The 27,737-nt window shown below is 48.3% G+C and overlaps 1 protein-coding gene across 39 annotated transcripts in view; it reads left to right on the top strand.

Annotated features, from left to right (window-relative positions):
• Positions 1-27,360, top strand: part of CACNA1C (calcium voltage-gated channel subunit alpha1 C) — a 727,463-nt gene extending 700,103 nt beyond the window's left edge. For all 39 annotated transcript variants that reach the window (XM_074325148.1, XM_074325146.1, XM_019757254.2 and 36 more), the window contains 9 exons: positions 4,333-4,434; positions 6,851-6,978; positions 7,403-7,537; positions 9,038-9,390; positions 12,811-12,939; positions 15,152-15,258; positions 15,596-15,699; positions 17,477-17,812; positions 19,640-27,360. In XM_074325148.1, coding sequence (XP_074181249.1) covers positions 4,333-4,434; positions 6,851-6,978; positions 7,403-7,537; positions 9,038-9,390; positions 12,811-12,939; positions 15,152-15,258; positions 15,596-15,699; positions 17,477-17,812; positions 19,640-19,942 — 1,697 coding nt within the window. In that variant the 3' untranslated portion in view covers positions 19,943-27,360. The remainder of the gene's footprint in view (positions 1-4,332; positions 4,435-6,850; positions 6,979-7,402; positions 7,538-9,037; positions 9,391-12,810; positions 12,940-15,151; positions 15,259-15,595; positions 15,700-17,476; positions 17,813-19,639) is intronic.
• The last annotated feature ends 377 nt before the right edge of the window (positions 27,361-27,737 follow it).

Raw genomic sequence — 27,737 nt, 5'->3', positions numbered from 1 at the left:
CTCAGGGATCTGCACTTTGAACCAGCTGCGTTATGATTCATACAGGAACTAAAGTTTGAAACCCTCTCGCACAGTAATCAGAGAAAACACAGATGAGACAAGCAGTATTCTTCTTTCCCCTCTTATGCTTCTATCTTAGAGTCTCAGGCTGCCAGTCGCGGTTTTTCTTTTGGTGCAACAGAAGGAACGCTGGGCAGGGAGGTGGGAGACTTCAATCTGATAACATATGTGTTAAGTCATTTATTTTCTCTCTACTGAAGTTTCTTCATTTGTAAAGAAAAGAAAGCGAATGAAATGATATCTGGCAATTCAGTTCAGTGACAACCCCAGAAAGGTGACTTCTCTCAGTGAAAGCCTTCCAGAAATTAATAGAAATGTCTGAAATGAAGGAAAACAAGAAAACAAAAATAGGCCAACAAGATATATGTCAAAACAATGAGCTAATCTTAAAACACACACACACACACTTTAATGGTCAAGTTCTGCTGCTAAACTAAAAGGACACAAAAGCTGAAGAATATACTCTCAGAAGCCAACGCTATTGCTCCACCTGAAATCGTTTTAAATATCCCTATTTTTGACACTGAAGAATTAAACACACATTTAATGTACGTGTGTGGTGTGTATAACCAGAAGGAAAACAGGAAGGAAATCAGTTGCCGTGTTCACACTGATTATCACTGAGTGGTACAAGGAGCAATAACTTTACCTTCTTCCTTTACTTTGGTTACTTTCCAATTTTTCACCATGACTATTACAATTACGTTGAGGAGGAAAGATTTTCTTGTCTAAGGAGAGAAGGTATAATGACCACTAGAAGGAATATGCTGCAGTACTTAAAGCTTGATGTAAATTGAGGATATACATTTTCATTCCATGGAGGAAGGAAAAGCTGAGACACTGATACACTGCAGCCAGATTCCTTGCTGTTGAAAACATGCCGTCAGAGCAAACCAAGCCCCAGTGAAAGAGTGCCAGCCACTGATAGGGATGCAAAAGTAGCTGACCCAAAACAATCAGTACACAGAACCAGTCTTGAGGAAACAAGCGTTCCGGACACGAGGGGAGAAGCCAGCCACGTGGGAACTACAGTCAGAATTAAACCAAACTTTAGACACAAAGACATCTCTCCAGTATGCAACATTGTCCCTGAATTGTGCACTTAAAGTTCTGTTAGGTGGGTAGATCGCATGTGAAATGTTCTTACCACAATAAAATAAGTTTTTAAAAAAAGGAATAGCTACCAAAAGGCCCACCAGGCCAACTCGGGGGCAAACCTTCATCAGAGACAAGCCCCCCTCAAACATGTCTGGAAGGCAAAGCCAAGTTCTTAGAAGCAACTAGAAAGAATATGAGAAAGCATCTACATTAATGGGGATAAGTCTTCATCTGTCCTTACCCTTCAGACTTTTGAGAACGGAAGGAATTGGAGAGAAATCAACACGTACTTCAGAGAACCAGTCCCAAATCAAACAAGCCTTTGGGATGTAGAAGGAGGGTATTTTGAAATATTTAGATGAGGTGAAACAACTGTTAGTGACATTCCACAGTTACATGGATCATTGTGAGAATAAATGGAGGCTTGAAGAAAATGTAATTAATTCTTCTGGAAGATGCATCTGTGGCCTAGGTCTGCAATAACAAGTTATCACAAACCAGGTGCTTAAAACAAGAGAAGTGTTTTCTCTCACAGTTCAGGAGGTTAGAAGTCCGAAATCCAGGTGTCGGCAGGGGTCCCGTCCGGCACTCTGAGGGAGCACCTGTTCCATGCCTCTCTCCTCGCTTCTGGTGCTCACCGGCAGTGCGTGGCGCTCCTGGCTCACAGCTGCCATTCGGTCTCTGCCTCCATCTGCATGTGACTTTCTTCCATGTGTGTCTCTGTGTGTCTCCTCCTCACCTTATACGGACACAAGTCACATTGGGGCAGGACCCACCCTAAGTGAGTACGAACCCCTCTTAACTAATCATATCTGCAAAGACCCTGTTTCCAACTAAAGTCATAATGTTCCATGTGGACGTAAATTTGGAGGGGACACTACCCACTACAGAAGACAAGTGTATTTGAGCATCATATTAATTCAGACTCGCACTGCACGTGTCAGAAACTGCTAACTGCCTTAACCAGGAAGGGGACATAACCATGAAGGGCTCCTCCATAACTAGAATGCCCTGGACTGTTCTCTGGCTTCAGGAACTGTTTAGAGCCAACGTTCACACAGGGGACTCAGGAGTCTGTCACTCTCTCCACTGCCAGCTCTGCTCACTCCTGTTGGGCTTTCTTCCAAGGGAGCCTCTCTGGCGAGGCCACAGAAGGGATTCCAGCTCGGGTAGCCTGACACCAGAGGCTGGACCACACTGCGTCCCTGTGCGACAGCAGTAAACGATCAGTGTGGACACACCTCGTTTTATTGTGTTTCACAGGTATTGCGTTTTCATCAACATCGAGGCAGACGCTCCACCAGCAAAAAGATTGCATATGACTCACTGAAGGCTCAGATGATGGCTAGCATTTTTAGCAATAATGTATTTTTTTAGTTGAGGCATGTACATTGTTTTTCTAGACATAATGCTATTGCACACTTAATAAAAGACTACAGTATAGTGTAAACATAACTTTTATATGCACTGAGACACCAAAAAAAATCGTGTGACTCGCTTTATCGTGATACTCGCTTTATGATGGGAGCCTGGAACTGAACCCTGAGTGCCTTCGAGGTCTGCCTGTATAGGTCTCCTATTGCTGCAAAACCAATTACCACAAAATTTTGAGCTTAAAACAACACCAGTTGTTAGCTCACAGTTCTGTAGGCCAGGAGTCCAGCCATGGAGTGGCTGAGTTCTCTGCTCAGGATCTTACAAAGCCAAAATCAGGATCTTGATCAAGACGAGTCCTGTTCTGGAGGCTCTAGGGAAAGAATCCACTTCCAGTTCATCATATTGTTGGCAGGATTCATTTCCTGCAGTTGTAGAATTGGCCCTCAGCTGGGCACCACTCAGCCCATAGAGGCTGCTTGTCTCAGCAGAGCAGGTCACAGCATGGGTGCGTGCTTTCATCCCCACCCACGCAGCCGTCTCTCCCCTCCTTCTGTTCCTAGTCGGAGAAAACGCTCTGCTTTTGTCTTTTGACTGCCTACTCATGTTACTTTTTTGTTTGTTTGTTTTGTTTTGTTTTTCATTAAGGCATACAGTTGACATGTAACATTATATTAGTTTCAGGTGTACAATATAATCATTTGATATTTGTATATTTGTAAAATGATCACTACAGTAAGTCTAATTAACATCTGTCACCATTTGTAGTTAGAATTTTTTACTTGTGATAAGAACTTTTAAGATCTACTCTCTTAGCAACGTTCAAAGATGCAACACAGTGTTTTTAACTGTACTCTCCATGCTGTACGTTATGTACTCATGATTGATTTATTTTATAACCAGGAGTTTGTGCCTGAGAACTCTCTGCTTTTAAAGAGCACATGTGATGAAGTCAGGCCCACCTAGACAATCTCCCTACCTTACGGCCAATTGTATTATATAATATAACCTAACCACGGGGTAATATCCATCCTATTCACAGTCCCAGGGATTATGCAGTGTGTGTATATATTGTGGTGGCGGGATGTCGGTTGCGGAGCATCTTAGAATCCTGCCTAGCACATCCTCTCTTATAGCTGCAGCTCTCAGCTTTCCTTTTGCAGGGCTACAAGGCCAGCATCCCCACGGCTGCATGGGACAGGCATCTAACTGAGCCTGTTTCACCAGTAGAGAAAGTGGTGTCTTCTGCTTCCCGCTTCCACTCTGAGGCTGTGCCACCTTCTCCCCACAGGAGACTCAGCATAAGGCTTTGACACGGAAATCCCCTGCATGTGGACACTCTGTGTGGGTTTGCAGGGGAGACTGCTCTTCCACCCAATCACCACCTTTCCCTTACAGCGCACAAGCCATGAGAAAGGCCATCCATGGAAAGCCCCTTGTGCTCTCCTGGTGGGTAGCTGTTGAGCTCAGTCCGGCACCAGCAGTCTTGTCAGGTCTAAGTGCCACCCACAAAGAAAAGCAGTGTGTGGGGTGAAGGGACGCCACCGGCTGGCCTGAGCAGCAGGCAGGGAAGACAGGAAGGGGATAGCAGTGGACAGGGCATGGGAAGGAAGGAAGAAAGAAGGGAAATGGAACGCGATATAAAGAGAAGGAGGATGGAGGCACACAGTGGGAAGACTGAGGAGAAAAAAAGTAAAACGATGGATCAGGGCTATTTGTGGGCACTTTATGCAGAGGGCACAACCATGGGGCCATCCACGGGGCTGATGATCGTTGCAGCCTTGCATCTCCCTCCGCTAGGGAACCTGGAACAAGCCAATGAGGAGTTGCGGGCCATAATCAAGAAGATCTGGAAGCGGACCAGCATGAAGCTGCTGGACCAGGTGGTCCCCCCCGCGGGTGGTAAGTGCTCCCTGAGCTCCACGTGCTCGGCGCTTGCCAGCTCTCAAGTCCGCTAGGCTTGCGGGAGGCCTGCTTTCCTCAGATCCTGCCTGTGGGCTGAAAGGCCCTTCTGGTTAGAAGGGATGAGAGCGCCATGCCCTTCACAAACTCGGATACAGGCTGTCAGGTTGGAAAACTGGTCTTGTTCTGCATTTCACAGATGAGGCCAGGCAAGGCCCCTTGAGGCTTAGAGGCTTGGCATAACTTCCAAGGAAACTACAAAGCATAGGTTTCCCCATAAACCGCTGGGCTGATTGCTCTAGGAATAAAGGGGCCCTAATATCCTTTGGTGAAAATTCTTTTTGTTCTTCTGGGGGCAGTGTTTCTCCACCCTGTGAAACCCAAAGCCCCCTTTTATAACAAATAGTTTATAATGCCCTTATTACTATCCTGAATGAAAATCATAGCTAATATAACCTTCCTACATATATAATTTCCAAAATATTAATATAACGCTTTAATACAAAAATATTAAAGTCAAATGTTTTTCAATATATAAATGCTCAGGTATAACTATGCCAGAAGTTAGAATTAACTGAAGAAATGCTTGCATACACCCAATTATAATGAATAAGTATGTTTAAAGTAAGACCATATTGAACATTGTCGACATTTTGTATTTGTCATTTTGAAGTAAGGGCTAAGTATATTTAAATAACTATACACATACATATACATATATATATATATATATATATATGTATGTATATATATATATATATATATATATATATATACATATACATATATACACCTAACATACGTGCACATGAATAGAATTAATGCAGACTGGCACAGGCGGTCAGAGACAGTGGGTGACTCAGACACTGCAAGGAGCACTGCCATCACAGACACAGTTTTCCAAAACGTAAACTTCTCTTGGTCAAGTTGAAACAAAATAAAGTCTTCTATCAATGTACACAGCAGTTATATTCCTAGAAAATTCTGGCTATATTAAAACCATGCAAAAAAATGTTTTGTGCTCATGTGTAAAACGAAGTTAGGTTCTTAGCTCAGATCATTGTAAGCAGGTTGTCCCCCATGTGGACATCTAGCATAACACTTAAAAAACATGTAGAGTGCGAAGCTATTATTTGTTGTGCAAAACATACCTGTGCTGTAAGGGAAACATCTAGAATCACTTAGTACCAGTAGCATCTCCAAATCACAGTGACAACTGAAAAAGTCCCAGGCATTCCCAAAACACTCCTTAAAAGGTGATGCCACCCCTGTTGAGAACTACTTCCCGGAGGGAAGGCAGGACTGGAGCTAAGTGAAGAGTCACCTAAACAGATCAAGCTCCATCTGGTGCTGTGCATACAGTATTTTATTTACTCCTTATAATGTTTCTAGGAAATTTGCTCAAGGAATTGAAATTCTTAGAAGCTAAGTAGCTGACCCAAGGCTACATGGTGACTATCTAGTAGAATCAGGATTCGAACTCAAGTCTCAGAGACGCCAGAACTCCGAGCTCTTCCCCTGCAGCAGTTTCTCCCTGATCACCCTGGACAGGTCACTCAGGGGTCTTTCCTCCCACATGAGAATGAGGCCCTTGCCAGGTGGAAGGCCATTCTTAAGGAACAACTAGAAGCAGAACCATCACACACCCCTAGATCTGACCCACCCACCTGTCTGCCAGGTCCATTGCCCATCCCTCACAGAGAACTCAGAGATGGAGCCAAGGCACTTCTTATATTGCACAAAACCTTCCCCTGGAGACTTACTGGCTTCATTCCCCACGTGGTTCATTCCCAAGACAGGGGCTGATTATGTCATGGGTAACTTGGGGGCCCGACCCAACAGGGACCCAGCCAAGCACATGGAAGAAAACCCAATCTGTCTGGTTGAAAGAAAAACCCAAACTTAGAAAGGAGGAAGGTGCTACTTCCACCAACCCCTCCCACTAACCTCTAAGCAGAACTATTTTGTACTTAGGGGACTGACTGGTCAATTTATACTGGGCACCTGAAGCTTTAGAATCAAGTAAGAATTTGTTAGCAATGACAGTTAAGTAAAAAAAAGCAAAGTAGGAAATAATTTCTTTAAAAGTGAGGATGAGAATATACTTGCTTATTTGCAGAAAGCATTTGCATAAAGAACCTCTGGAGAAATACTCAAGAAAGTAATTTAAAAAAAAAAAAAAAAAAAAGAGGTGATCAATTAAGAGGTGGTAACCTAGCAGATGGGAGAGAGACTTTTCACTATGTAACGTTTTATGTATTTTTATCTTTTTGAACCATGACAATGACTGTCTCTTCCAAAAAAAATTAAGTTTTAAAAATTCAAAAAGTTTGGATGCTGAAAAAAAAATTAATGAAGCCCAACTGAATTCCCCTTGTTTACCTCCAATTCCCTGTCCTGTCTTCAAATGTCTCAGATGATGAAGTCACGGTTGGCAAGTTTTACGCTACTTTCCTGATCCAAGAGTACTTCCGGAAATTCAAGAAGCGCAAAGAGCAGGGCCTTGTGGGCAAGCCCTCCCAGCGGAATGCCTTGTCCCTGCAGGTGAGGTGCGAGGCGGGGCCACACCACAAGGAAGGGCCTCGTCACCTTCCTCTGACCCCTACCCAGGGTCCGGGTCTCTCACCAGTGGCCTGGAAGTCCCTTAAGAGGCTGATGTGTGAGGGGGGCACGTACTGCTTTCCCTCCTGCGTGCTTCCCACACACACTGCAGTCCGTGGTCCTGCCTGCTCCACAGCCCCCGGCCCCCAGCTCTCTGGAGCTCGGCTGAAGTCCCCTGGAAGCCCCTCCTACCGTGCCTTCAGCTTGCTTGGGTGGGCAGATGGGTTCTTCCACTCAGGGGCAGACAAACGAGGTCCCGAAGAAGCACACCCCCTGGTTAGTACTAGCTCACAGATACTCCCTAGGCAGGCCCCTGGGGGCGGGGACGCAGAGGGTCAGGGGCCTCACAAGTCCCCCTGGATTCCAGGCTGGCTTGCGCACGCTGCATGACATCGGGCCCGAGATCCGACGCGCCATCTCTGGAGATCTGACAGCTGAGGAGGAGCTGGACAAAGCCATGAAGGAGGCTGTGTCTGCTGCCTCTGAAGACGACATCTTCAGGGTAGGTGGACACCATAGTTGTCCTCTTTACTTTCATAAAGTTCGGCTTGAAGCAGGAGGGTGGGTGGGTGTTCTGCCGTGAAAACCCAGGGAGGAAATCCACAGAGCTCTATGGCAGATTCCAATCTCTTCCTGCTCAGCCATTTCCTATCCCTCCAACTTTTCCAAGCCTGACTCCATCTCAAGCCAGGGCCCCCAGGACATGGCAGCTCAGAGACCATCACTGGCCCTTGGAGGAGGAAAGAGCCATTTTTCTAAGGAACTGTCTCCAAGGAGAAACTTTTACATTAGAAGCTGCAAAGTGGTGGCCCTTAGGCCACGTCTAATCTGCAGATCTATTTTGTTTACCAACATTTGAAAATCTGGCACATCCAAATAAAAATCTAGACTTCTGACTTCTCTTGAAAAAATTCAGAAGGTCTGGCAATATTGGGCTGTGTTCCCCCACGGCAGCAGAGTGCTGAAACCAAATCACAGTTGTTCTCTTGAGATAGAACATGTGTTTCCAGGTCACAAAAGTCCCCTCCAGCCTTCCCTCTGCTTTCCTCGACATGGAGGCTGACTACAGTTTTAATAATGAAAACTGAACATGACGGGAATGCGGAGACTCTTACATCCAGCTCCGTTCACTCATATGTGGTACCTGTCTAACCCTGAAGGTTTTTAGCTAAAAATCTTCCCATAGGAAGGCAGACGCTACCGAGCATAATTGTGCCAAGTCCCAGTCCCAGCTGTCCCTCCCAGTCCCATGCCAGGGTTCCCAGGCTGTAGAAACACAGGGAGGTGAGATGAGCCTGTCCTGCCTGTGGCTGTTCTGTCATCGCCATCCTCATCCTCATCACTGTGAAATGTTTGTTAATGGACGGCCAGAAGGACACAGCACTGTTAATACCACCCCAGTGAGACCCCATACACCAGCCTTGCTCACTTGCCCAGGACAAGGAAAGAATGCTGGAAATAAACACTGGTTCCCAACTGGAAATCTCTAAGAACCTGCAAGAGGAAAAAAGGCCATGATATAATTGATGTAGTAAATTCATCGTCCCTATTTTCAAAACTGTTTGGCCAACACAGTTTCTAGCCCAGTGAGCCAGTTGGACTTCCATTTTTTAAAATCTCATTAGAATCTTCTGGTCCCTTTCCCCACCCCTCAGATTTCACAGCACCTCGTAGCTGCCAAACCAAAAGGCTGACTGCAGTTACGTATTGCCCTCCCAGATTTGTCCTTGAAACTCAATCCTAGTCTTTAGAAGTTTCACTAGAAACTTCCAGGCAGCAGCCTCCCAGCCTGACTGGTCCCCACAGGCCATCCTGTCCCTCACCATTCCCCCAGCCCTTTCAGAAGGCATTGTCCGGGTCACGTCCACGTGAGGGAAGAGCACCCCATCTGCCACATGCTGTCTGGCATGGCTGTGCTCTCTGGAGGGCAGGCAGCTTCCCATGAAGGAGAGGCCGCTGAGGGGACTTGCTCCTCCACTCACCCCTCCCGTCTTGCCTGCAGAGAGCTGGTGGCCTGTTCGGCAACCATGTCAGCTACTACCAAAGCGACAGCCGGAGCACCTTCCCCCAGACCTTCACCACCCAGCGCCCGCTGCACATCAACAAACCGGGCAACAGCCAGGGTGACACCGAATCACCTTCCCACGAGAAACTGGTGGACTCCACCTTCACCCCCAGCAGCTACTCATCCACTGGCTCCAACGCCAACATCAACAACGCCAACAACACTGCCCTGGGCCGCTCTCCCCGCCCCACCGGCTACCCCGGCGCAGTCAGCACCGTGGAGGGCCGCGGGCCCCTCCTGTCTCCTGCTGTCCGGGTGCAGGAGGCAGCGTGGAAGCTCAGCTCCAAGAGGTAAGCAGGATGGCACGCATCCAGCGCCCGTGCACACTCCAGCCCAGAGGGGGTCGGGGGAAAAGAGTTCATCCCGGGGCCTGTGACTCATCTCTATAGCTGGGGTGGAGCTGCTGCCCCAGGCCCAGTGACAGATCTAGGCCAGTGCTGCCTCCCAAGTCCTGCCTCCGTTTACCGGTGGCAGCCATGCTTGGGAAAGGCACCATAGCCGCACTGGCCAGCAAGTGTCCTGAGGAACACAACTCTGCACAGGGCCTCCTCTCCTCTCTCACCGTACCCGAGCAGGGAGAACCTGACCCCTGATCCCCAAGATGCTTGCATCCTAGCTGCACAAGAGACTCCGTTGCCCTGGCCTTTCCCAAGACTCTGCCCAAACCTGGCCTTTGGCCCAGCTGGGAGGGGAATGAACCTATTGCCTCCTCTTTGTACCCTTTTCACCCCTCCAGGGAAGGGCATTTGGGGAGCAAGGGGCCCTCGGCTGTAACACTTGCGCGTTCTGCCCCAGTGTAGGGTCATTGCTGGTAGTCCTGACTGTACCTCCCACTTCCTCCCTGGCTCTTCCCTTCCCATGCTCTGCTTCCTGGGGCTCCAGGATTCATTGCTCTGATGTAGGTGCCTGCTGCCATGCTCTGGGCCCCTGGAAGCACCACCTGGGACTGCAGGCTCTGCCTGTTTGTATCGGCAGCTCTGCTCCCACTCTGAGTGGGAAAGGACACGCCTCTGCGTCTCACCACCTCACCCTTAGCTGAGCATCTCTTCCAGAGCAGGACAGCTGCCCCTGGCAGGACGGCAGACTCCCAGCATGCCAGGTTCTCAGGTTCTTTCCTGCCCTTGAGCTCAGAAAATTATTGAGAAGTGCAAGTGTCTTTCCCAATCCCAGGACAAGTGTCCTGAAGCTGCTTTTATTCAAGGAACCAGTGTTCCTGCCCACTGGTTTGCACTTCCATTCAGAATACCCATTTTCAAGTGGCCACATGTAAGTCCACACAGCCTGGACATTTAACAGTGTCTGATGACAGACAAATCAAATTGGCCATCGGTCTACCTGACTCTGGAAGACTGGCTGGTTAAACCACCCAAAGGCAGTGCTGGGTGAGTCCTGTGGGTCAAGAGATGAATATCGATGCCTTCTATGTGCGGGCCAATGTGCTCGGCACTGCCTTTCATATTCTGATTGGAAAGGCCGGCTTCGCACAGGAGAATGTCTGAGTTTACGTGGCCGTGGCCGTCCCACGCCTGTCTGGGTGGCCCCCTCCCTTTCCTGCAACGCTCCTCCCCCTTTCTGCAGCCTTCAGGGTCCCCTTATCCAACCTCCCCTTAAGAAGGCTCATTGTGCTCATCATTAGCTTCTCAGTGTAAAGCAACACCTCCCTCAAAGGGAATTTTCATATTAAACTTTGTTCTGTATGAAATAAAGGGAGATGGCCATTTTAGAGAGAAGGCTGGGAGAGACATTGGGGTTTTCTTCCTCTCTGATAGGTACGTCTGTCAATGAAATAGGGTGCACACAAAGCACCCAGCACAATGCCTCGCATGTAGTACGCGCTCTCTAAATACCAGCTCCCCCACTTCCAACTGCAATTGGTAAAAACAACACTCAGGGCAGTAAGTTCAGCTTGGTGAGGAGAGACAACTTAACCAAAGTTCCAGCTCTGAGACCTTGTCCTTCATGTCACAGCTCAAGGCTAAGTGAGGTGACTCCAGTGCTGGCCTGGCTTTTGCTGGGGACAGGCCAGCATGCCTTGCACATGGGGACCCCCAGGAAGTGGCATTTTCTGCCTGCACCATTCTCTGTGCAGCGCATCCCATTGTGCCTCACCAAAGCTCCTTCCACATCCCTCTCTTCTCACCCTATCGAGACCCTTTGACATCTCATCTGTTCTTCAGACTGTTGGGTGAGCACCCATCTGTTAAGCCCAACCCCCAAGAACTGCCCTTACTCTTCCTGAGTGCCTCTCAGGCCCAGGGCCAAAGCAGAGACACTGATCCAGCACTCAGTTCTGAGAGAATAAACTGGGATATTTCCCTGATGCCCTCATGGGTTTGAAGATAAAGTGGACACCCCACCTTCAGTGTCTACAGGAAGAATAATGGAAGAAGGTATCGAGCTAGGCACAGACAGGAAAAGGGGGAAGATCTAGGCCAGAGCTAAAGAAGACGTGACCAAAGGAGCAGAAAACTCTGGCCCAGAGGGAAAGCAATGTAATCCAAGATACATCCTGATGTGGGAGGGTCTCAGGCTCCGCAGGGGCTCAGGCTCCGCAGGGGCTCAGGCTCAGCAAGGACTCAGGCTCCGCAGGGGCTCAGGCTCCGCAGGGACTCAGGCTCAGCAAGGACTCAGGCTCAGCAAGGACTCAGGCTCAGCAAGGACTCAGGCTCCGCAGGGGCTCAGGCTCCGCAGGGACTCAGGCTCAGCAAGGACTCAGGCTCAGCAAGGACTCAGGCTCAGCAAGGACTCAGGCTCAGCAAGGACTCAGGCTCCCTCAGGCTCCGCAGGGGCTCAGGCTCAGCAAGGACTCAGGCTCCGCAGGGGCTCAGGCTCCGCAGGGACTCAGGCTCAGCAAGGACTCAGGCTCAGCAAGGACTCAGGCTCAGCAAGGACTCAGGCTCCGCAGGGGCTCAGGCTCCGCAGGGACTCAGGCTCAGCAAGGACTCAGGCTCAGCAAGGACTCAGGCTCAGCAAGGACTCAGGCTCAGCAAGGACTCAGGCTCCGCAGGGGCTCAGGCTCCGCAGGGGCTCAGGCTCAGCAGGGGCTCAGGCTCAGCAGGGGCTCAGGCTCCTCAGGGACTCAGGCTCCCTCCCCTCTGCTCAGAAGAGTAAACCCCTCTATGTGAGGCTTCTTTCTCTGCATTTACTCCAGAGATCCAATATCAAACTCAAAGGCAGGTTGAAATATGACACCAGGACCTTCCCAGCTCTGCCCAACAAATGCCCAAAGGCCCAGCTGTCTATAGTGGGGGTGGGGGGTAACAGCCCTCTCACTGGTCCACCCTGCCCTATCAGGTGCAGCCCAGGACCCTTCTTTAAAATCCTTTCCACTGTTCAAAGCACCATCTCCGTGTTGCTTCATTTGTTACTTCCAAGCCTCTGAGTCAGGCAGTGCATATGTTACTCCAGTTTTACTAATGAGGAGTCTGAGACATGGGATGGGCTAAGTCCCTTTGCCAGAGGAAGACTGAATGGGCTCAGAACTCAGGTCTCCCTGGGTCCTGACCCAGAGGTCCTTTCCCACATAGAATCCTAATTCCAGTCCTAACGCTTCCCTGTGTCCGCAGCGTCCTCAGCGATTGCAGGAGTAGGAGGCCGTGGCGGCTGTGTGTGTGGGTGCATGTGCACGTGTGTGCAATGCCGTGCTTGCTCAGGGGCACGCAGAAGGGCTGGCGATTTCTGATGTGTTTCCTCTTTCTTGGACACTTCAGGTGCCACTCCCGGGAGAGCCAGATAGCCATGATGTGTCAAGAGGAGGTCTCTCAGGGCGAGACCTATGACGTGAAGATGAGTGAAGATGGCGAGTACTGCAGTGAGCCCAGCCTGCTCCCCACAGAGATGTGAGCTCTGCTGCCTCCCCCCCACCCCCAAGGGTCTGGGTGAAGGGCAGGTCCTGGCATCCCTCCTCTGGGAATGGTCTCGGAAGGGGAGGAGACCACATATCAAAAGAGCACCTGCAAAGCATCTGTCACCTCATTAGGGAGATGGAAGCCCCCAGATCTACACAGACACACATAGTCCCTGGTGAGCGTGGTCCTACCTCATGATACAGCGCTCACGAAACAGGAAAACTACTAAACATTCTTTTCACTGCAATGAACCAATAAATATATTTTATAGTGAGACTCAGTTACACACATACGTATATTATTTGCAATTAAACAAATGTTCATGAAACTACTTATAATAAAGCTACCCAGCAGAGGGTGCTGTTAGCAAACAGTGGCTGAGATTTTTGTCAGTCCTGGAATCTTTTAAGAGGAGGATTTTTTTAACTGCAGATCTAGACCCGTTAGGTTGTGACATTTACCTAGTTATGATCAGCACTTTTAAAAGGAAGCATAGCCTAGCACAGCACAGAATAGCATTGACTAGGGTAGAATGAGACAATATGAAATAGCATATCCAATGTCAGAAAGCTACGTAGCATTTTGTGAAACATGTTTAATTGCCAGTATATGTGTGTACTGAGTCTCATAAAATGTATTTATGACTGTGGGTTGCATTAAAAAAGTTCAAGATGCACTGTTTTAGAAGCTTTCCTGAAAGCACTTTATAATAAGGAAGGGCCAGCCCTTTAGGCTTTGATTTTTAGAGTGCAAATAAATACATGGCCACGTATCCTAGAAATCAGGAAAAGCATATGCTTCAATCTATTTTGGCTCTTATTGAGTGTTTGGTGCGTCCAAGCACTCTGCTAGATCGTGAATAAATCAGCCTCAGCACTCAAGGAGATTTTGCAAACTAGTTAGGAAGCTAAGACGATCTCAGAAGAGGAAGGCAACATGGAGATTGTCTAACTAATTGTTCACAGAGTGCTACAACACTAAGGGGTACAGACAGTCAGAGACGGTCAAGGTCAAGTTGACCATAACAGGCACCAGGCACAAGGTCAAACAGGAGCTGGGTCCTCAAGAATAGGTACGATTTGGATAAGAAAATAGAATAGAGAGGGCTTACCAAGCTGAAAGTGAGAGGAAAGGCTTGGAGATGTTCATTCAGAAACTTTCCAGAACATCTCCAAATGCTGGGAGTCAGTGTGCTGGGAGCAGAAAGGCAGCACTGCCTCTGCCCTCCAAGTACGTGGAGTCACACAAGGAACGGAGAGTCGGCCTCATCTGTCAAAGGAAGGGGTGAGAATGCAGCCTGAGAGGGACAGCTATGCCCCCAGGGCAGGGGTAGTGAAGTCACCTTAGCGGACATTTTTTTTCTGTTTTATGTGTTTATTATACTTGTTACGTTTCTCATTTTGTTTTGAAAATTATTACATTGTACAAAATAAAAGGGAAATTTGACAATCATCTAAATTACTGAGGATAGTCTATTGAATAACTAAATTTACAAAGTATATTAATTCTTAGTGGACATTTTTGAAGGAAGTAGAACAGACTAAAGTACACTAGAAACTATCGGAGTGCAGTAAAGGTGAGTGCGGTTCAGGACATGTAGTTCAGCGGGCTGTGTCTGCTACTGGGGCTGTGTGAAACACAGTTCTCACCGTGTCCCCATCAGAAAGGCTTAGAAGCCATCGCTCAGTGTCCCTGAGGGCCCCGGCAGCTCTGCTGTTCACTGACAGGGTGATTCTATGGTATTATGGGCAACTGCTGTGTGCTCTTGATAATGAAGGGGTGGGCAGGCCAGGGAGAAATAGGGGGTGGGGGTCAGTTGGGTACAGTTGGGCGTGGTCATGGTAAATACCACAGGTAACAGAGGGGCCAAGGTCATTCCTGAAAAAAACCTTGTGGACCTAGAATTTTTTTCCAACTTTCTCAACAATTTTCACCCAAGAGTGCCTCCACTGCCTCTGATCAGAAATGGCGGGCTCAGAGTAGACAGGCTGTGTGTGAGGAGCTGGAAAGCTGTGCAGCCAGAGAGCAGGGCCGCATTTCCTGGGGGTGGCCGGTTCCTGCTACCCTCCCCAAACCTTCATGAAAACACAAGGCAGGTTCCCTTCACTGAAGAGGAAAGCAAACTGCCTTCTGGGATGGCAGCTGTCCCTGTGGGTGCACTTCTCAGTCTCCAGGGACAAGCCCCAAGACTTCTCTGTTCCAGGCTCTCCTATCAAGATGATGAAAACCGACAACTGACACCCCCTGGGGAGAACAAGAGGGACATCCGGCAATCTCCAAAGAGGGGTTTCCTCCGCTCTGCCTCTCTAGGTAAACCCTCACACATACCTCAGTCTCAGATGTGGCCGGCCAGTGGGCACCCCGGGATGATTGGGCAGGCACTCAGGGGTGACAGAAACTGTGCCTGGCTCAAACAACCCCCACACAGTTGCCTGGGCAGATTTCCAAAGCAAAAAGAAGGAATTCCAAGGGTAAGGCTGGTTGGGATAGGACTGGGACATATGCTACATGGTATGTGTCAGAGAAAGATGGAGGGTAAAAAGGAAGTGTATTGGGGCCACTAACACTGCCCCTTTCCTCCCCCTGGGTACAAGGCATCACAGACCTGTCCTCTTCCTGCTGTGACCCCAGTTCTTTGGCTTTGCAGGTCGAAGGGCCTCCTTGCACCTGGAGTGTCTGAAGCGACAGAAGAATCAGGGGGGAGACATCTCTCAGAAGACAGTCCTGCCCTTGCATCTGGTTCATCATCAGGTAGCCTACACTTTGGAAAGGCCACTGGCCACCACCTAGTAAATGAGACAGAATAGATACCAGTCTCCCCCGTCTCAGACACTGCTGTGTCCCCACCCCTGGCCCTAACAGTCCCTGAGTGAGGGGGCTTTTCCTAAGCAGGTGAGTGCCTTAACAAGGTCTGCCATTTGCCAAGGTCAAGACGTAGGAAATACTGGTGAGCAGGAGCTCCTCGTGTGGTTCCCAAGGATCCGCAGCTCCAGGAGTCCACCTGGGGTTTCTTCTTACTACGGTGCAAACACCCCCTCCCCAGACACGCTTCCACTACAAGGCACTCAGGCTGATGTGGTCGTACCCAGAGTTGCAAAGCACCTGTAAATTTAGCTGTACGAAAATCCACCCACTGAAACCAAGAAATGATCAAAGAACCTGCCAAGCACATGGTCAGGAGGAGGGAGTGACATCCAAGGAAAATGAGTCCAGAGAGATTCAAAAGTTGACATTTCTCTTGGCACGGCTGACTCTAAGACAGTGAAATCCAAGACACCGGCATCAAACATGCTCTTACTGTCTCAGAACTAATGGAAACATCAAAGAATTATATAAGGCCAATCTCTCACCTCCAGGCAAATTAGGGTCTAAACTAGTTTTCCAAACTTTTTACCTCTTTAATTTTATATTCCCTTACCATGGGCCCATGCTTTCAATGACGTTGTTTTTTTTTACTCAAAGGCATTCAACTGCTAATCAAAGTTTATAATCAGCATAAGATGGCCAGTGTGACTTGCCTAAGTTGATGTTTTTTCAGCTTAAAAAAATGTCCTGTTTTACTTAGCCTGTGTGGCATTGCCTACATTCATGTGATCTCCAGGGACCCTAAGCTGGGGACCATCAAAAGCAGTGGCCAAGGGAGGCTAGCAGGCTGCAGAGACTCTGTGTGTGCTATTTGTAAAGATTTCTGGAGGTTGATGTCACTCATCTGTTCTTATCATTCTGAAAGGAAAAATTCCTCTTTATTTCCATCCTCCCTTCATGCCTTTCTGCTACCTTCCATCCACACAGCAGTTCCCCTTCTCTCTGCCTCTCAAGCTGGGCGTTCCCACCAGGCCAAGGCGCTGTCCTGTGGATGCATCACATCAGAGTAGGCTGTTGTGGCAGCTCACATGGGGACTGTGACCCACTCTCAGGACACTCAAGCACAGGGAGGCAGAGGACACAACTATATAAATAGTTTAATCACAATACAGTGTAAGATTTGAACAATAGTTCAAAAACAAAGTGAGCTTGAGATTGGCAAGGCACTAGTAATGACCCAGTTCACTGTAAAAATTAAAACTGTAAGTGATGGTTTTCTCTAGCTCTTTGTGGTGCACAGTTTACTTCTTCACAGACCTCATTTCACTTGGACCTCAGCGGGTACTCGTTTTCTGATTTTACAGATGACACAGGCATCATCCTCTCTAGTGTACTGATGAGAAAACCAAAGCGAGGGAACTCACACCTAATAGGTAATAAGGCCAGTGCTAAACACCAAATGGTCTTGATTCCACTCAGTCACGCTTTCTAAAGTCACAGGAGAAGGAGATCACTTCAGACTAAGATGACCACAAAATACGTTTTAGGATGGCTGAAACTTACATTGGGTCTTGATGCAGTTGGATTCAGGTGGGTGAAAATGATGGTGGTGTGAGTTCCAAGCAGGTGTAACTACCTGGAAACAGTAGCTGCTAGAAAGTAGAGGCCGGCCCCTTTGGGGCCTGACCACTCGCAGTAACCCATGCTCCTTGTGTGTCCACAGGCATTGGCAGTGGCAGGCCTGAGCCCCCTCCTCCAGAGAAGCCATCCCCCCAGCACGTTCCCCAGGCCATGTGCCACCCCCCCTGCCACTCCCAGCAGCCGAGGCTGGCCCCCGAAGCCCGTCCCCACGCTGCGGCTGGAAGGAGCTGCGTCCAGCGAGAAACTCAACAGCAGCTTCCCATCCGTCCACTGCAGCTCCTGGTCTGGGGAACCCACGCCCTGTGGCGGGGGCAGCAGCGCCACTCGGAGAGCCCGGCCTGTGTCCCTCACTGTGCCCAGCCAGGCCGGGGCCTGGGGTAGGCCATTCCACGGCAGCGCCAGCAGTCTGGTGGAAGCGGTAAGTGACTGGGAGCTGCACAACAGACGGGGAAGGAAAGGCCAGCGGCAGCCAGGAACTGTACATGGAGAACCGAGAAGGGAGCATCTCGTTCTCTCCCAGTAGGTCAGATGTCAAGTCTCCTGGCCAGAAAGACCCTCACCATCAGGGCCTGCAGAGGGAGGGAATGGCATGCAGAAAGTTAGGAGCATGCAATACACTGTTGGCTTCTGTTGGGGCTGGGCTGATGCAGACAGAGGGAGAAACTGTGAGCAGCACATCCCTGCCACAGCCCAGTGACCCCCAAGGAGGGCCACGGGCTCCACTAGACATGCAGGAGGCATGCTGTGACTTCTCCAAATGTGAGCTTGCGCCTCTGTACACACAGGAAGTCAGTATCAGCTTCTCGAGCATGGTTGCCCATTAGAATAAACTGGAGAGCTTTGGAAACCTGTGACTAATTAAATGGGTATTTTTAAAAGCCCATTGATGATGTTAATACACAGCCAGGATTGAGAACCTCTTGTCTAAAACATGAGTACTTTCAGGCCCACTGTGCTCTGCCCAGTGACAAATTGGAATAATCCCTAAGGAGGATGACAAGGGTGGCAGGGTCCCTAGAAGCCATTTCATATGAGAACTGGTCAAGGAATTCGGGAAGTAAACCAGGAGAGTAGGTGACTATGCATCTCAAACTTGTAGGGCCCTCGTGTCCTGGGCAGGAGGCCTTGAATGCAGGACCAGACCGAATAGAGCAAAATGACAGGCAGGCAGATTTCAGCTCACATGAGAAGACCTTTCCAAAAGAGCTCGAGAAGGGCTTTCCTGTAAAGGACTGAGCCCCCTGTCACTTGACATGTGCAAGCAGAGCCAATCCCCAGCTGGTCATTAGGCTGTCGTGCAGGAGGTGGAGCATTAAACCGATGACTCCTAAAGTCCCTTCTAACTCTAAACCCTGTGCTTCAATTGGCCTTGGTGACCCACACATTACTGAGCGCCTGCCACGTGCAGGCTTGTTCCAGGTGAGGGACATGGCTGAGGAACAGCGTCTCTGCTCTCATGGGCTCACATTGTGGTGAGGAAAAAAGATAATAAACAAACATGTAGGTAACGTGTGAGGAAAGAGTGGGAGCTATGAAGAAAACTAGCGCAGGACAAAGAGTAATGGGGGGCGGGGCAGGACAAACGGAACTGGGGGAAAAGTTTTCCCGGTTTCACTCCACTGCATCCCCCGCCCCCTGGCTCAGTGCTCACTGGCTGATTTCCCTGAAACCAGTCACTAATGCAGCTGCAGCTGCTAGGAAGGACGGTGACTCTTTGGGATGGCCCCTGGCCCCGAGCAGAAGCAGAAGCAGAGGCGGGTACAGGCCTAGTGTTTGTACACATACTCCAGCATCCTCACCCCCAGACAGGCAGCCAGCCGGTGGGCAGTGGGCAGGGCTAACAGCTTCACCGAAGAACGAAGGTGTCTTGGAAATAATAATATGGGAGGCATGTAGGCACGGCATGGAGGAGAAAAGGCAAGGCAGCCTGGGTTATACCTGTGAGACAGCACCCCTGCGGCCCCTCTGGGAGCCAAGGTCTCAAGTGTTTGGTAACATTTTCAGTAGCGCAGCCAGAAGCTCTCTCCTCCAACCTGTACATCCAGAATTCCTCTGGGTGATGCTCGTCAGCTGTCCTTTCCCCTGAGCACCTTGCACACCCCACACCACGCCCCACACACAGTCCCATACACTCACACCCTCCTGAGTTACAGTCACAAGTCCCTTACTCTAGCCCCAGAGAAGAGTGCAGTCGCAGGAATCATGTGCCTCTTTGGTGCTTCTTCACGCCCCTCCCCCACTTCAGGTCTTGATTTCGGAAGGACTGGGGCAGTTTGCTCAAGATCCCAAGTTCATCGAGGTCACAACCCAGGAGCTGGCGGATGCCTGCGACATGACCATAGAGGAGATGGAAAGCGCTGCTGACAACATCCTCAGTGGGGGCAGCCAGCAGAGCCCCAACGGCACCCTCTTACCTTTTGTGAACTGCAGGGACCCGGGGCCGGGCAGAGCAGGGGCCGCAGAGGACGAGCCCTGTGGGCCGGCCCAGGAGTGTCGGAGGAGCGAAGAGGAGCTGCAGGACGGCAGAGCCTACGTCAGCAGCCCGTAGTGGCGGGGCTGGGAGATGCTGGGTTTTTTATCTGTTTCAATGTTCCTAAAGGGTTCGTTTCAGAAGTGCCTCACTGTTCTCGTGACCTGGAGTTAACCGGAACAGCGTCTTCATTCATTTCGTTGGGACAAGACGCAGAGTTGGGTGGTGTGGAGAGTCAGCTTTTGGGGGGAAGAAAAGCAGCAACCTCAGTTTGTGTCGGCGGAGGCAGAGTGGTGAGGAGGTGGAAGGGCCAGGGAGGGAGCAGGAGAAGCCCTGCCATTGTATTTCATGCCCTGTGCCAGGAACCAGCAGTTGCCTTGGGCACAAAAGGGACCCTCAGCTTCCTGCGGTAGCCCTCACCGAAAGGACCTTTGTCAAACGGGTGTCTTTCAACTTTGCTTGTAAAAAAATCATTTTGCACATATTCTGTACAAGCCTCACTGTCCCCATAGAGCCAGGGCCCTGTAGATTTGCAAAAGGGAGCGGGCATGACTTCCCGAGGACCCAGCCCGACCCCAAGAGGGAGGAGGAAGCAGGAAGAGGCGGCGGGAGCTGGGGAGCCCCAAAGGAGGGCGGGCGGGGCAGCGCTGCAGCTTCACGCCAAGGCCCGTCTGCACAGGCCACCCATCTCCAAGTTCCAGCCCCGCAGCACGCCAGCCTCCAGCGAGCACTGCCCGCCGGGAAGGGGCAGCCAGCTCTTGACAAAGCAAGGTGGTGCTGAGCTTCTGTTGAGCACTCTTTTGTTCTGTGGTTTGACATTTTTCTTGACAGCATGTTGCAGTTTTCATTGTTTTGGTTTTCGATTTCTTTTAAATTTTGTTTTCCCAGGGGGAGGGGAGGAAGAAGAGTGTTTACAAAGTTCTGTAGCCACCCACCTTACTGTTGTCATCTTTGCAAATGTAAATCAGGTTTGGTTTGAACATTTTATTTAAACGGGTGTGGTTTCCTTTTTCTAAGGAGGGTTCAACTGAGCTGCAGTAGGAGAGTTTTACCAGCCATTCTGTATGCCCAATAATTTGTTATAATTTCCGTAGGTAGTAACAAAAAATTTGGGGGGGTTTGGTTTTACAATTTAAAGGTAATCAGCAATGCACTTGATATGGTCTTGCACAGTTGGGTGACTGAGTGGGTTCTTGTGAATGCCAGGTGTATTGGTGGGTGCCAGAGAGAGGAAACGTGTATGAGTGTGTGTGTGTGTGTGTGTGTGTGTGAGAGAGAGAGAGAGAGAGAGAGAGAGAGAGAGAGAGAGAGAGAGAGAGACAGACAGAGAGAGAGACAGAGAGAGAGACAGAGAGAGAGAGAGAGAGAGAGAATTATGTAGGTAGTGGGCTGTCTGTATGCTTATGTCATATGTGTGCACGTGCACCCACGCAGCGCGCCCATGCGCCAAATGAGCACGCAGCTCCCCATTTCTGGGTTAACTGGGGAGGTCAGAATCTGGGGCCATTTGAAAGCAAAAGCAAACCACTGTCTCTGCTTCTGAAACGGGAATCAGTAACTCTTTGCATTTTCTGTCCCACAAGATATGCAAAAACAATGCAATAATATTCATTTTAAAAACACAATTGTGAGTCTTGTTGGCATTAAAACTGTATTTTAAAAAACACACAGAAATTTATGGGAAAAACTCAAGAAGGCATTTTGCTTCGATATATTCCGTGTAATGTTTTATTGCATCGATAATGTTTCTGTTGAAGAAACCGTTATACTTGAATTCAGGTCAGTTTCAGTATTTTACAAATATTTTTTTAAAACTGAATTGCAATTGTGCCAAGCGAATATAATGAATTGAATTAAGTTTGTTTTTGAATTCACTTCTTGTATATTTTGCTGCATGTAAGTAAATCATTTTGTATTTGGAGTGTGACAGGCTTTACCTTTGAACTCTTAAGTGCTTTCCTATATGTGGGTGGTGAAAGGGAACGAATTTTCTCTTAATTTGTACAATGAGCAAGGGTCTCACCAGTGTAAATCATTATTCTACTATCCACCAACAGGTTTGGACATGACTGTTTTGCATATCTTGTGTTTGCTTCAGTTTCCCTCAATTTTTCCAAAAGTATAAGATAGGTATGTTTGTACGACATCTTGCTTCGAGAGACCAGGACATATCTTCTTCCAGTCTTCACTCTATCTAGTCTGCACCAATTCTCTGACCAGGAATTTCTCTAGGAGCAGCCCTTCAGAAGGCCTGGGGTCATGAGGCCTGACCAGCCTCTCTCCTCACCTCATTGGCATCAGAGTCCCCCAAGGGAGAGGAGAGGTGGCTGACTTTTCTCTTCACTCCCACAGCACAAGCTTTGCTCAGTGGTTTCTCAGGAAAGTATACGCTGACTGAGAGGATGGGATTAGAGCTGGGCTGGTGGGAGGGGAAGGGAATCCTTGCTCTGGCAACTGCTCTACCCAAACTCAGACACCAGGGGCTAGGAAAAGGCAACCAGGTAAAATCTTTGTCCATCCAGACGTCAACTCTGTCTTGCTCACCTCTCCATCTTTTCTTCACTCGACCAGGATTTCCTCCCCTAGGGTGTGTGGCAGCTGTGGAGGGCACCAGGACGAGACAGGGAGCACCAGGAGTTCACAGACATGGAACCAGAGACTGTGGGAGTTTCTTTTTTGCCAGTTGCATCGAATCTACCTAGAACATCACCCTATTAAAGCTGTTTGCTTCTAATAGATTTCAACAGTGATGGTTGAAAAGAGATTGATTTGGGGAAAACAGGACCCAGCCATTCACCCAGAATTTACCCATTGAATCTCCTCCAGTCCAGTGTTCTCTCAGTCCTTCTTGGCCCTTATATAAGCAACGTAGAAATTTAAAGCGGGGAACGTCCATTCCTCAGTGAAGACGAGGAATGGACTTCCATGGACTGATTCATGAAAAAATGGAGAAATGTGCCAGGTTCTCCCAGGTTAACATGAAGTCTAGAAGCAGTTTCTTCCTGCTTCTCCAAGCCCAATCCATCCAAACGTTCTTGGTTCCTTTTCAGTGCCATCAGGGTCTTTTAGAAATTAAGTTTAGGTGTCCCTCTTTGTCCAGTTTCCCAAAATGTCTGCCACTGTGTTGCCAAGATTTTAGTTATGATAGAGTGGGGAGTCCTTTTACATTGATATCTGGTTCTCGCTATACATTTGATTCCTAGATAAAATTTGGAATCTTAATTGAACACACACACACTCAACCTTTCCACGCTGCATTCTATTTTCCTTTTGGACTTTTCATCTACATCACCAAATCTCATTGACCACTGGCATGGGATACAGGCTGGGTTAATTCCAGCTGCTCCCAGGGCCCTGCCTATGTACGGACCCCTCCCCTTCACCACTCATACCCACAGGCTCCCTTCTCCTTTATAGTCAACTCTGTCATGAAGGGCAGCTAGCCTTCCTCCCTGCTCCCATGAAAACAGTGTCAGCAGTAACAAGGGCACTTTGTCCTATGCTGCTGTGAAGGAAGGGAGTTTCAGATGGGACTTCCCTGTCTAGGTTCTTTCTGAGCCTGACTTCAGGCTCAACTCACGTAGGACTGACGTATGATACCTGTTATCATCACAGACTGGTAGACTCTGTCGTGACATCAATGAACGTCATCCACGGTGTACTAAGTGATGTTTACTTTCCACCTAAAGTATACAGAACTTTCCCATGACCTTGTAAAACAATGGTCAGATCTTCTGAAAACCCTCGGGTGGCAGGAGAAAAGCAGCCAGTGCTGAGGACCTGAGGGAGTTGAAGAAAAGCAGCTGAAGTTCTGCAAGCTGGTGAACTTGATTTTTATTATCATCTGACTAGCCCAGCCTCTTCTATTTCCACAGCTTGGGATTTTCATAATTATTCATGTGCATGGCTACATTAAACAAATTTTCAGCTGTCTCCTTTCTGCTTGTTCCTAGAAGGTTCTTTTTGGTCTTGGGGTAAAAAGAGGAAACTTTTTTCCCTAGACTTTGGCTTGATTCATGAACTTTTCTCTGCCTCAGAAGCTATTAGTTACAGTCATTCCGTCAGCTTCTAAGTCTGACAGGCGTCCCTCTGACTGGGAGACCCAAGGACAATGGGACAAGATTTCCTTACTCTGTTATCCTTCTTTGGGGGACCCTGCTTTCAAATTTCAGAGGCTTGTTTGGAGTGAAGCTGCCTATCACTTCCTCACAGCCCTCTCCTTCCAGAACTCCGCCTTATCGTGCAGCTGCAGACAGTACGGCAACCACAGAAGTATACCTTCCAATGCCAAAGTAGTATCTTTCTGAGAAATAAGAACACCCTGAAAATGAGGACTTTGGAAGTCATCAGAAGGATGATGCTTGTTTCACAGAGGCCAGTTGGTACCTGTCCATCACTCTGAAGGCCAAGAGATACAACAAGAACTTGGATTAGGCATAAAGAAGAGGCCTGCCAGTCAGTGTTTTAGCTTCATCCAACCACAGTCATGCATGTTGCTAAAAGGACAGTGGTCTCTCCATCCCCAGAGACCCAGAAGACCTGAAATATCATTACCTAGACACAGTTTAGCAGAGAGACCAAGAGAAGGGCAATCTGGTTTCAAGAGGACCTCTTTAAGCCCCAGGTTAGAAAAATACCTTGCTGATAAGAGTCCAGGCCAGTTCTGTTTTTGAAGACATGGCTCTGGTCTGAAGAAAATGTCAGCACAGAAAAGTAGAAGAGACATGGGGGCAAAAAAGGGCATGTTTTGACTCCCTATGTGCCTGTTCCCATTATGATGGAGAGAGATGTTCAATTCAACCACCCACAGCAGCCCACACAGAGAGGAGGCTGAACCTCCAGGATCTACTTTGGGAGAAAAGTAAAATTTTAACTGACATCATCTTCCCAACCAAACCAATGCATCTGGCTGGATGTGCAGCGCCTGCCACCCTGTCTGCCCTCTCTGCTGATGTCCCTGTGCCCGTATTAGCCAGCATACCACCTGAACCAGGCCCCAGTAGAAAAGCAGGAGGTGAAGCCCTAGTCTCACTCACAGCCACGTTCTCAGGTGTCCAGCAGTACATCTGAGAAACAGGAGGGAAGGGAGTGTCCTACAGCTGTCAGGGGTGGGGACTCTGTCCCTTCCCTAAGCCGCTCTCTCTAGTCCAGCCTCCTGGCCAAGCCACTGCTTCTTCCTCCTCCCCGCCCCCCCAATCTAGTGAGAGAGACAGGATTAAAAATGATGCCATGTGCAGATTCTGACATAGTTTCTTTGTGAAGCAATTCCTATCTTCAACTTTATTTATTTATTTTTTCGAAGCAATGAAACATTGCTTTTTGGAGGCAGATACCAATATAATAGGGAAATAAATGGGCTTCTACCAGATTTCTATGTTGTTGGGAAGACACTTGAACACCACATACATACACACATTCACACACACACACACACACACACACACATATCCTTAAGGGACAAGTGCTGGTGCTGTGGTTGAGCTCTAGATAAATGATTTTGTCCCCTCTCAGAAGGCTGAGCACTGTATAGAGAAATAGGGAGAGGACTCTTGTCCTCTCAAGTAGCTTTCTTGGGTGCAAATAGTGCCAACTGAACCTGTTATTACTAGGAACTAAGTATGACTTATCTACTCCTAAAATCAAGATCTTTTCCTCACATGATTTTAAGAGGTTTGGTCTACAGCAAATGCAGTGGTAAGATTCTCAGGCTCTCTGGTGTATTAGAAAAACCATTTAACCCACCTCTGAAAGGGAATTAGAGATTACAGTGGAATATCTTAAACTAAGTTAAACAAATCAGTTCACCACTGAGAGCAGAGACAGAGTTGGGATTATTCGTTAAAAAGTCCCTAAATTCCTACTAAATTAAGGAAGACAAAACAAAGGTTAGATAATTAAACAAAAGCTTGATATGTTGCATTACCAGAATCAAATACTCTCCCTTCAGATCAGATGCTAGCCTTTTCACAGATGTATTTATTCCCTTTGTGAGGTATCCCGTACACCCCAATTTTAAGAATCTAAATCATCTTATTTGTATCAGACTCCTAGAAAGAGCACCTGACAATCTACCATGAATCAGACATTTGCTACAAATTTCCCATCTGAAAATCACTCGTGCACTTCATAAATAGAGAATGTTACACCAAGGTCATCATCAGAGAAAGTTGGTGGGAAAGGTGGTAAGTACTAAGAGAGGGTAATTTCTAAGCAAGGAACTACAGAAATGGACAGAATGGTTCCTATTTCCAGTTTGAGCCTGCAGAACTCCTGCTCTGGTGTTCTTAAGAGTCCTCAAGTTTAGAAACAAGGGGATGACAAGGAAAAAGGGTGAGCAGGCACCAGCCCCGGCAGTGACTTGCTGCTCAAGGATCCTGAGGGCCGAGATGCCAGAGCCCTGGAGACGGAGTTGCTCCCAAGCCTACAGCCAGGGTGAGAGAGAAGGCTCCTTGTTGTAGTCACAGGAGGAACACAAGAGGATGAGTCACTGAGTCCTGTCCCAAGCCCCTCTCCCTAAGATGTCCCAACATGAAGAACCTACACCGAAGCTAGATAGGACAAAACAAACCTTGAGAGTCAAGGGTAGATGGGTTGTAAGCTAACAATCCTGTGCAAAGTTCTCCTTCAGAAGGCAACTCAGAATCTGTGGGCACCTCTCTGCTTGTTCACATCACACATCAGACAGCAGCCACATCCCATACCCCGACACTTGGGGTCCCCACCCAGGTTCTACAGCACCCATAGCTGCTTCCTGACCTGCCCAGAACATATGCTATTGTCCCAGTGCCTTGTGGGAATAAGGTCTAGTGCAGAGTACACTACAGATATCAAGTGCATGAACAGGGTTGCACAATCTGTGATGGGAGTAGTTGAGAACAACCTGTGGAAAAACCCACAAGTTCATTAAGAAATGGAGTGGCAGATCCTCAGTTGGTGAAGCACTGAAATGTCTATTATTCTCATAATTTTCCTGTTTTATTCTAACCCCAGAGATACAAGCAAACCTTCCCTCCATGTACGAGACTCCAGACACAGCCCAGCCCATCCATGCCTTCTCTCCTCACGTCCTCTTGATCAGGCATACCTTCATGCCCCCAAACCAAGCTGTATCGTGCTTATTTTCAGAGAGACGTGGGAATTGGACAGTGCCTCCATTGTCACCCCAATGCCTGTCACCATCCCTGACACCTGCACACCCCATACTTCCCCTCCAGGCTCCACGACCTCGCAGTCTTACTATTGTAAATATTGTTGTACAGTTTGTAATCATCAAACAATCCTGTTATCAAAGGCCTTGCCTGCTGCGCCTCTCACCCTTGAGAAGGCCAGGGAATCTACAAAGGGCAGCCTTTCCGGAAGAGTTTCAGGGTGATCTCTGTGTGAGATGCTATGTATATTCCTGTAAGATTGCATTTTTATCTAAGGAATGATGTTATTTAAAAAACAAACAAAAAACAAAAAACAAGAATTGCAAATAAATTTCTTAACAATGTCTACATTGGTTTAATCGTATCTTCATTCTTTCATATCCCTTCTCCTGTTTCCTAGAGGTCACAGAAATATACTTAACTGTCAAATTATCATCTGATTCTCCAAAGGGGAAGGAGGCTGGGGAAAACATGGGAAATCTGAATACAATGGTAATCTCTAACCTTATTTCAGCAGTGAATTTCATTATCCACCTTTTCTTTCCATCGAAGAGCTTAACAGAAAAATGTTCAAAAGTTGACAAGGAGACAGAATAGAAGGAATTAAATGGATAACCCACAAAATAGAATCTCTGTGCCCCAAATATTTGGAAAGGCACAAGCTGGTTCTGAATGAATGAAGGAAAGAAGGAAGGGAGAAGGGAGTGAAGGGAATGAGAACGAGG

Source organism: Rhinolophus sinicus, linkage group LG02 (genome assembly GCF_036562045.2).
Source record: "Rhinolophus sinicus isolate RSC01 linkage group LG02, ASM3656204v1, whole genome shotgun sequence".
Lineage (NCBI taxonomy): Eukaryota > Metazoa > Chordata > Mammalia > Chiroptera > Rhinolophidae > Rhinolophus > Rhinolophus sinicus.
Note: the sequence above shows the minus strand (reverse complement) of the source record. Positions and strands in the feature narration are given on the sequence as shown.